Raw genomic sequence first — 10951 nt, forward strand, 5'->3', positions numbered from 1 at the left:
GGGGACGCAGCCGGGCCCGCGCCACAGCGCCCCCTGCAGGCGCGGGGGAATCACCGCTGCGCCCTGCCCGGCCGGGAGCCGGCAGCGCCCCCGCTGGCTGCGGTGGGAACTGCACCCAAGGGGGAGAGCCTGGGACTGGGTTTGTGCTTCTCTTTGCTGACACCGCCGGTGTCGTTGCTCGTGTGCCTTGTTATAGATATTCTAGTAAAGGACTGTATCTTTGCCTTAAAGCCCCTTAATTTCAAAGTTATAATAATTTGGAGGGAGGGGAATGATGTTTTCCATTCCAAGAGAGCTTGCTGCCTTCCTTGGCAAATGCCTGCCTTTCAAATCACAACACCGATGCAGATTTTTCCCTTTCCTTGATAATAGTTTCAAGTAAGTGCTCGGTGATATGAGGACAAACATAATTCTTTCTGGTTCATGAGACACCAATGATAGCAAAATCAAAATGTATTTTGGACTGTGTTTGTTATCCTTTCCTTCTATATTCCTCTTTTTCTTCTGTCTTATTCCTTAAGTCTAACTTGGTATACTGAAAAGAATTTCAAATATGTGGCTGTTTATGCTTGTAAAACAGCTCCAGTTAATTTTGGTAACACATATTTGTTACAGGCTTTTGCTAGTTCTCTTTTTTTTTATTATTCTTGTGGCTGCTGGATACACTGAATAAGGGAGAGAGAGAAGTTGGAATTTATCACTATGCTCATGCCTGCCCATCAAATCAAGACCACAGTAGGTTAAGGAGCGCAGTGATGTTAAGGTCTGTGGGTGATTGTTGGATTGGGTTACTGCTTCTCTCCCTGTTTGTGTAAGGAACATGTATTGACAGACAACTTCTAACAAAACTTAGCTCTGTTAATGACTGGGAAAATCTAGTTTCTTTTTTAGATTTGAAAGGTCTGTATTATATGACTAAAGGTTAACAACAAACATTGTTTCTGAGCCCTCTTAATCAACTTAACGTGGCAGATTGTAAAGCAGGTGGCTAGGAGGATAGAATGAAACACAGTGTTATTATGAATGTCAGGAATAATTGTGTTGGTATTTTGCCTTCCTGTGGATCCAGTCAGCTTTCTTCCTTGGGTCTACCACAGCTGATAGAAGTAATACTTATGTGTGTGGCATGTGGGTTACATGCTGGGGTAGGGAGGGGACCTTTAAGCATAGTTGGCATTGTGATTCTGTACTCAGTGTGAAAACCAGCTCTGACCAGGATGAGCAGTCATGCAGCCGAGCAGGATTATAATTCTTAACTATGCAAACAATAGCAGTAAAACTGGGCTTGTTAACTAGCTGATCATATTTCTGGAATCACACTGGTGTGGTTAAAACTGAAGTTGCAGACAAGCTTGAGTAGCTCCACACTGTTTTTTCTCCCAACCACCTTACCTTTTGACCTCCAAGAGAAAATATAAATAAAAATAAACCTTTCTCGTACATCCTATGCTCTTACCAGGGAAAGGGAAAGATCAAATTGTTATCTAAAACAACTCCAGGGATGTGACAGCTCTTTGCTGTTTGTACTGTTTGTGTGGCTTGGTGTTCATGGATAAAGTGCAGTTTCTTCGAATTCTATTCCCTCCCTCTTGTACTCAGTATCTGGAGAGTGGGATTATCACACTGCTTCTAAGAAGAAAAGTCTGCAGTGATCCAGGTGCTCCCACTGTTCTTGATGCAGCTCACCAAATAGGTGGGAAAATTACATATTTCTTCTCTTTTTTTTCCTTAGAACTTTTGAAAAGTTGTTGCTCAGTAGAAGTTGTAGAAAATAACATAGCTCTAAGTAACATTGACTCCCCAAGATAATATGTGATTTATGATTTGAGAGGAATTAAAGATACTGATTATAAACCATAAGCCAAAGGCTTGTCAGTAGCCGTGCCATGTACTATAAATTCTGGGAACAAAAAAAGGGGTGCTTTGGGATTTTTCACATATTATTTCCCAGTTGCTGTGCACTGATGTATTGACAGGATGGCAAGAATAATCTGAAATCCCAAAATCACCTCAGCTTTTTTGAAGGTAGAGTTATACTGGGGATTATAATACCCCATAGGGACTTCAGAAAACTGGATACAGGGTTCACAAGAAGAATTTTTTGGACCTACTCCTGAATGAACTGACCACGACATAACTGGTGCTGGAGTAATGTGTGTTACTAAGACAGACTGAAGCTGTATCCCCGTTGGTTTGGTTTGTGGTTTATTTTTCTCTTTTGGTTAGTTAATTAGTTAGTTTTGGTTTTGTTTTTGTTTTTTCTGGTGTCCTGCCTGCTGCTTGATGTAGCTCTTTATATAGTGCGATTTATAGAGCACTTCTTTTAAACATGCAAATAATTTCTTTTTATCACAGATCATAAAAGCTAAATGCTGTTTTAGGACCATTGCAAGAATAGGTACTAAATTCATGTAAATTGTAATGCTCCTTCGTGGCATTTTGCACAGGAGTTAGGTGATATCCCTGAAATTACAGAATCATTAACTGTGTTGCTGCTGACATTACCTGCTAGAACTCTTCACATGTAGGCATTTCTTATAATGTTTAATGAATGGATGCTAACGCTTTGTATTGTAAATTACAATCTTTTGACTCTGTAGGTACTTAATGAAAAGGATTATTATTTTTGTTTCCACTTTCCAGATGGAAATGTCAGAAGATGATAATAACATGGAAGAATACCCCACTGAAATTCATGATTATCTTGCAGCATTTGAAAAGTCTCTTGGTTCTGTAGATGAGATGCTGAAGACAATGATGTCAGTTTCTAGGAGTGAGCTTTTGCAAAAGGTAAGTTATCTTCCTTTTGGAAACCTTTTCCTTATTAATACACAAATACTTGAGAGCCTGAACTGAAATGAAAGTGTCTGTTAGGCCAGCCACTGCACTGAAAAATGACAAAAATTGCATTCCTATGCTTGACACCCACTGTTAAATTCTTACATTTCGAAGAAATCCAGATGGTCTTACAAGCTCAACAATGAAACACATGGCCTTCCAAGCTGATAAGTGATAATCTTACCAGTGAGTCATTTAGCTTGAGAACGTTATAGCTTCTTCCTGGCCTTCCTTAACATGGTCTTCCATAATGGAGAGGTGATTCACATTTTTGACTGAGACTTCTTCACAATAAACTGAATGGAAATGATGTACCCAGCAGGATGTGAAGGTGAACTGGCAGAAGTAAGAATTGATCTGATTCCAGAAGTCTAGACTTGCAGGACCTGAGTTGCCTCCTCTAGCTCTGCTATAAGCATAAGTCTGCAAAATGTGGCTTTTTATCAGAGCAAGGTAGTGCCTGAGAATTTCCTATAAGCATCTCTGTCTTCTAACATTTAAAGCCTAATGTGTAATTTCTTTCTGTCGGGCAAGAAAAAGGCAGCACATGAGGAAACTTCTTTGTCCTGTGAGGATTTCTTACACAGATAAATTATGAAGAAAGCAGTCTTGACAGCACAGATCTTTTGACAGTATCCATGTTAGAACTAGTGAGTTGTACAATGATGTTATCAGAGTTTCTGGAAGCTGTGGAGGACTAAAATAATAAATTGACTTTGACAGTCAAGGGAAACAAAACCCCCTTCATTCCCTTTATTCTTCCTTTGCTTTATGTACCTAAGTATTCTAGCATGCATTGAGCACACAGTTTGTCATGTGTAGTGTTAACATTCATTGATTGTATATTGATGTTTGAATTTCAGACTTTTAAACTTTTTTTTTTTCCTTCCATTGGTAGCAACAACTATTTTGAATTAAGTTTCTGTGGAAAAACGAGGACTTATTTCTGACTATGGGAGCAGTAGTCCAAGAGCTACATGCTAAGGGATTGTGCTTTTGTTTGTATGGGACTGTGGCATTTAACTTCATACTGTGAGAATTGCATGAATACTTGGAGAGGAGAGAATGAATGGTCCCGTGATGGCATGGAAATAAGGCATAAACATGGTCTCAGTGAACTCATGAGCAAAAATATGCTCCTTCAGTGTATGTTCTTCTATTAATACATACATTCACACTTATAAAATGTGCACATTACTACAATCCGTGCATATCTTGCTTAAAAATGTTTTTTTTTTTTTTTCATTCTAGTTAGATCCTCTTGAGCAAGCAAAGCTAGATTTGGTTTCGGCGTACACACTAAATTCTATGTTCTGGGGTAAGTATATGGTAGAAAGGAAAACATAGTGTTTATGATTACTGTTTGAACACCTAGACAGCTGCAGACACTAAATAATCATATCTCATAGCTAAATAATTAAAAACTTGTAATTACCCTGAGGACCGACAGTATTGCCATCCATAGGGTAAATGATGTTGAAACTCTGAATCAAAAATCTATATTTAGAAAAGCTAATTTTGTATGTGCATGAGTATGTTTCTGGTTTTTTGTGACAACCTTTTCTGTCCTTTAAAGGACTGAAAGTTTAACCATTTTAGTTGTTTGGGGTTATTTTAGCTGCAATATTTGATAATAGTAGTTAGTCAGATACTTAATGACACAGTTAACAATTCTTATAAATGATTTTGTGTGGAAGCTTTGGTTTTCCTATGTGACTGCTTGATAGGGTCCTCAGTCATAGACAGCCTTCAGTTTCAAAAAAATCTTGTTTTTTTTTCTTGTAGTATACTTGGCTACCCAGGGAATCAATCCAAAGGAGCATCCCGTGAAACAAGAACTGGTGAGTTGCTTATGCTGCATGCATCCTACTTGCACAGGATGGTTAGCCCAAATAGAAGCTAAATAATGTTTATATCTACATTTAAAAATAATACATTGGCATAATAGCATGCATATGCTACATGGTGTTATGTAACTGTATCTATGCCCTGCTGGGCCCTCTAAATTAAGAAAGTAATTTTTTTTACTTTTAAACAGTACTGTTTAAAGTTGTAGGATCTGATGAAATTAGAAAAGAGTGATGAATGATATCATCTTTTCTTTTTTTCCACCTTTGGTTGAGAACTGGTTTCTGTACAGAGCAGCTTTTCACTTGTATCTGTTAAACGGAAAAATGTTACATGCCTGATAATAATTTATAACTTCCAGTATGGCATTTTTTTCCTTATAAATACTTGGAATCATGTTAATCTCTGGGGCTGCGTTCTCTAACTTTTGTATGACTCTAAAAGTGTAGTGTGGCTGATTTACTAGCAAAGATGGGAAAGTGCCCCCCTCCCCCTTCCAAGACCTCCATTAATTCATTTTCTCAGCAGTAAAGAATCCAGTTCAGCAACGAAGCTAAAAGCTTTTTTGGCACCAATTGTATGTGTATTGTCCAGTAATTCTGCATTAGTGACGTATTTATGACCTATAATAAATCTTTAGTTTTGTCTTTATATTCACTTTAGATGCATGACTACAGTATAGAAGGCCAGCTATCTTGAAAATTCTGCTGACTTAAAAAACTCTGAATCATTTAGCCCGAAGAAAAAACAGAAATCAAAACTTCTCACTACTCATTTTAATTCCTGAATAAATGAAAATATTAAATCTCAGCAGATGTAAAATTGTTAACTGAAATGTAATCCTTACATAATCAGTGGAATGGAAGAGAGGACTGAAAAATGTGAAAAGCCTGAATAACAAGAATATTTCTATTTTTAATTTTGCGGGGTTTTCAGTAGTCTAGACTGTATCATATTAAAAAAATGCACAGTTAATATTTCATGAGTTTTCCATCAGATTTTTGTTCCTCCTATATTATATAGTGTCTAAATACCGTGCTAATTTGGTGATACTAAAAACTTTTCTCTCTTCTGTGAATATCTTATGCATGTATTTTACTTCACAACTGCAGTTTTAACTCTGAAGAAAGAGTGAATATTTTCATAGCCTAGATTGTTGCTCAGATCTCTTTTCCTTTTGCAAGTTTCAAGGTTGAAGGAATGCACATTTCTTCCTTGCAAAGGCATTGTGATGTTTTTATTCACATGGAAAGGGAATTAAAATAGACTATTCTGTCATGATTATTTTGTTTTTAGAATTGCTCTCCTTGTGTATATACAGGTATTCGAACTGTACTTTGAAAACTCACATTCAAGCTATCAGAATTAATTTATTTTGTCAAGTTGATATTTCCCAGCTCCTTTTTCCAATGTTAATACATGTTTGCCATCTGTTCTCATTAGCCATCTCAGTCACCAAAGAAATATTACTGCCAATCATGATTTTAGACCCTGTAAAGCCCTCCTTGTTAAAACGGTGTTTTTGATACAGAAGGAGTGGCCAAATTTTTGACAGTTGCTTATAATGATCACTGAGGAGCTGAAAATCAGTTCTGTCTTGTAAGTCTTGTAACTTTTGTTCCAGATTCAAAGAGGTGACAGTGGCTGTGTGAGAAATGTGTGGGTTACATATCTAAATTTATTTTAGCAGTATCCACACATGTTCTGTTAATCCACATTTATAATTCAGGTATCAGGTAGAGCACTACATATATGTGAATGTACATGTTACTGTTTTTATGACAGTAACACTCAAAGGCCCTACAGTTAAAAGCCATATTAGGCTAAATATGTAGACCTTAAATCTGTAAACTAAATTGTTAAATAGTTTGCAGAGTTACTGTAAGTGTACTCTCTAGTCAGTGAAGAGAAGCAGGCACTTAGGAGAGGGGGGGATTCCCATTTTAAAGCTGCTTAGTGCCCTCTCAAAGTAATTTTCTTTATTTGTTGCAGGAGCAGGTGAGGATGAGTAGGCACATAAAAGAGATTGCTAAGATGGGAGGGTATACTTCTGTGGGGCTGAGTCCAAGTCATGGTTTGGTCAAAAATAACCCAAACCCATAAACACCAAATAACTTTGGTAGGCTAAGATATGCCAAGAAAGCATCTCCTTTTCCCTGGAAACAGGCCTGTATTGTTATTTGTGACCATAAAATGAACTTCTGATATGGCTGGAAATTCATCAGGCTGCCCAAAATAAGTTCTTTGATAAGCCCCCTTGGCCATTTCAGGAACTTAACCCCTAGACTTCTGGGTAGTTACATGTATAATGCTTGTGCCATCTTTGATATTTGTGTAAGATGTTTTTTTAGCTTTGCTTGGATTTTTTTTTATAATTTTTCTAGTTGGCAGGCAGTATAATTTATCCATAAATGTGTCAAATACCTAAATATTATGTTGGCATCTTTATGTAGGTCAAACTCCAAAGTGAGTTCAGTATTTTATTTTCTAACTTTGCTTGCAAGAGCAGTTTCCCTATCTCTGCAAATTAGATGCAGAGTCTGCATCTCTGTAGGACTTTGTGTGTTCCTGTTATAGTGGGTGTCGTGCAGATGGTATGGTAGGTACCTGTGATGGAAAATATGCTAAATGGAAGTCTCAAGTTTGCAATACTGTTCTTGTAGGTATTGTAGTTCTAGAAGTATACAGTGTGGAGAGCTTCTGCTCATCGATTCATTTTAGCAGTAATTTTGGGAGATGGTTTGAAATACTTTTCCTTTTTTTTTTTTTTCCCATCCCCCAGGAGAGAATAAGAACATACATGAACAAGGTCAAAGAAATAACAGACAAGAAAAAGGCATCTAAACTTGATAAAGGAGCTGCTTCTAGATTTGTAAAAAATGCACTCTGGGAACCAAATGCAGAAAATGAACATACTTCCAAAACTTCTGCTAAAGGAAAAAAGCTACAAAGGAACTGAATCTTCTTTTCCCCTCATAGGAAATGCAGACACCTAGAACTGACTTGGAAATGTTTTGCATACTGCCTGCATCTCATAGAAATGTTCTATAACAGGTTAATTTATACTCATGAACTTCACAGGATTGTGTTTTGTCCAGAACACTTGTCACTGAGCTGGTCACATTTAATGTGTATCTAAAAGTGCCATTTGATGCACATTTGATATTTCATTACTCAAATGATAATGACCTGACATATACTTGCTGGTAATAAATGCTAGTGATGTTTTGTTTATAATGCCTGTAATTTCAATTTTTTAATGATTTATTGACAGTTTTTAATGTTCTCAACCTCCTCAATATTAAAAAGTTTCAAACAATGCTATCCAGTCTGTGGTGTTTATGAAAGAGCATTGTGTGAAATGCCATATTTGTAGAGTTTTGTATGGTTTATTTGCCATGTTAAACTCTTTTCAGCCTTTCAGCTTGAACATGTGCAATATTCCCTTCTGTTGCCTCTGAGAAAGCAGGTCTTCAAGGGCCACAAGCAAACCTCCTGGATTGCACTCAAAGCCTCTCTGTCTAGTCAGTGGAAAAGTAAGATGTCCCCTAAAGGGAGTATGTAGGGTCCAAAAAAAAGGAGCAAGCTGGGGGTGTCTATTAGGAGACAGCACATGGAGGAACTTGATGGAATTTTGACTGTAGTGCTCATTCCTTAGTGCTGATGCTTGGAGAAATGTGCTCTGGAGTGGTAGGGGTGTTGCCATCCATTGGTGTTTCTCAAATCTTCATTAGGGAAAGCATCCTCTGGTGCAATAAAAACTGCGGCTCCATCTTGCAAATACTGTATTTTTACTCAAAACGTGAAGCTTAGTTTTTTAGGACAGGAGGGGGTGATAGGTGGGTTCAGTTTTCAATATGCTGCAATGCAAAGCTCAATTATCTGCCCAGAAAACTATTTAACAATCAGCAAGGAATTAACAATTACAAAGGAAAAAACAGATGATTTGGCTCACAAAAATGCAGTTTGGGTAGCAGTCCATACAAATGTTTGGGAAATATTAGTGTGAAAGACTAAATGATAAGAACAAAGGAATCCAGTATAGCTCTAGTGTTGCAAGCTGAAAGATCTTCAGATGTTCAGTGGGTGGTTACTGTCCTTGGCATTGTACTGCAGCAGGTGATGCAGAATGTGAACTAAATTGAATTAGGTATTAAAATGAAGGTTCTTCTCTAATTACTAGCTAAAAATACATATTTGGAAGTAAAAATTCAATGCATTGACAAGTTTATTAAACTGATTACATGTCTAGAAACTTTTTTAGTGACTGGTATGGATTTACATATTTTTATTTACAATAAACTCCTCAGGTAAATAGCAATGCCTTCAATCCATCTAACAGGAGAACTGTTTAGATGTTCTTAACCTTGCTGCCTCAAATCACAGGACTGCTTATGTGAGTATCATGTCAAAGGCCCATAAAAAGGTAAAATGACAGTGCTTTATTTCTTCAGGTTAATGTCATGGTTGTGTCAAATGAAGGAGCTGCTGGACTTGGGAGGGGGTTTTTGTTTAATTTAGGTTAAAAATTCAAAAGACCCTAAGTGTGTTCTTGACCAAAAAAATAACACATTTGTATAAAGCAATTCTTCTAAATAGGTTTGGATGGTGTTTGTTTGGAAGTCTATGTGCCCTGTCTTATACCTCTTTCAACCTGATACTGCAGATGGCAGTATTAGGCTGTTATAAATAGATTTTTGGATTAGGTGTGAATGTTGAGGTCTGCATGTAAAAAGCACGAGGTTCAAAATGTTAATCTCAAACCCTCCGATCTGAAAAAAAAAAAAAAAAAGAAAGGTCAGATGTTCTTTGGACTAGTGGGGAAAAGGGTTGGGTAGAAGTGGTCTGAAGTAGCACAAACCAGAGCACTTTAATACAGAAATTTTCTAGGAGATAACATCTGCTTTGAGAGGCATTGTCTTGAGGAAATGAGTAGCTCAGCTTGTACTTACACACAGTGCTGTTAATTAAAAGTGGATTGGAGAACATTTACATTACACGATTTTCCTCTTAAACTTCAATTATAGGTTTTGTTTTAAAAGGATAATTTCTGAAAAGGATTATAATTCATTGTCCAGTAAAGTACACAGGTTTCATTGGTAAATGTTTGAACAAGAGCAATGCAAGGCTATTAGCTAAGACTTACTGAGGTAGAGGTCCATCTGGCATAATTAATTATATGCAGGTATTTGACATTTGTAATAGGGCAGTTTAAATAGATATAGCACATGCACTTTTGTGATTTTTTTTTTAAGGCTTGCATCATTCAGTAATGGCTGTTAGTAGTGTGGATTGTGGCTTTGGTTTTCTGACACAGCACAACCCAGACAAATACCCCACAGACTAAGAATCCTCACCCTGTGCTTATTATTCACTAACAGCCCTATTAGAAAGAAACTTGAAATAACGATTATGAATGCTAAGTGGTTTTTATATAATTGAAGTGATTACTTTGTTAAGGATTTTGTTTTGATTTAATGAGATCTTGGAACTTTTCTTGCATTTCACTCTTTGCACCAAGGAAGTGGTGAGGTTGGTGAGAGTATGTGAAGTTAGCAGCTGGAACTAGAATTTGGTGTGAGGTTGCATGGGGAATTTTCTGAGTTCACAAAAGTATATTTCAGAAGAGAAATTAAAATGCGGCTCAGGATATTAAATCCCTCTCGTGTTAGTGGCAAATAACTACATAAAAATAGCAATTTGGCATTAACTGTCCTAGCCATATAAGGAGATTTTTTTGCTGTAATGAAATGACTGTCTGACATGAGAAACTAGGTGTCCTCCAAGCTGTGTGACGTTTCCACAGATCTACTCCTAGAAAACATTTCTTTGACAGAGTTTACTGTGACTGTAAACAGAGGGGGAATTTTCCTAGGGCTTAGATTTCCAGCCTTAAAAATGCTAGCCATATGACTTGGGAAGTCAACATATCGATGAGGCTTGTTTCATCTTCAGTATTTTTATTACCATATAAACTGCATTCCTAAGAGTTTGTTTTTTATTAAGTCATCTTATTTTTCCTGGCCTTGAAAATCAGTGCTAACATAGAGCTTTGTCAGAAACTCTCAGTGTTGCAATTATATTGAAAATCTCAAACATATTTATCTGGAATAATAAAAGCTAAGCAAACAAAATTCTCTCAGGATTAAGATTTTTCTTGGGTTTAAGAGGGTACACTGATACTTGGTTCTTAATTGCACAGCTGGGACCATTTTTACAAATGTAAAGGGAAATACTAGTTTTCATAGTAAATGACATACATTAT

General features: G+C 36.9%; 1 protein-coding gene across 2 annotated transcripts in view; it reads left to right on the top strand.

The window, feature by feature from the left end:
- Positions 1 to 7986, top strand: part of C1D (C1D nuclear receptor corepressor) — an 11752-nt gene extending 3766 nt beyond the window's left edge. The window contains exons 2-5 of one of the 2 annotated variants that reach the window (XM_062489461.1): positions 2644 to 2790; positions 4090 to 4156; positions 4624 to 4679; positions 7469 to 7986. In XM_062489461.1, coding sequence (XP_062345445.1) covers positions 2644 to 2790; positions 4090 to 4156; positions 4624 to 4679; positions 7469 to 7645 — 447 coding nt within the window. In that variant the 3' untranslated portion in view covers positions 7646 to 7986. Of the gene's footprint in view, positions 1 to 1906; positions 2791 to 4089; positions 4157 to 4623; positions 4680 to 7468 lie in introns of those variants that run through there. The other variant, XM_062489460.1, reaches the window with a different exon arrangement.
- The last annotated feature ends 2965 nt before the right edge of the window (positions 7987 to 10951 follow it).

The sequence above is a fragment of the Cinclus cinclus genome, chromosome 3 (assembly GCF_963662255.1).
Source record: "Cinclus cinclus chromosome 3, bCinCin1.1, whole genome shotgun sequence".
NCBI lineage: Eukaryota > Metazoa > Chordata > Aves > Passeriformes > Cinclidae > Cinclus > Cinclus cinclus.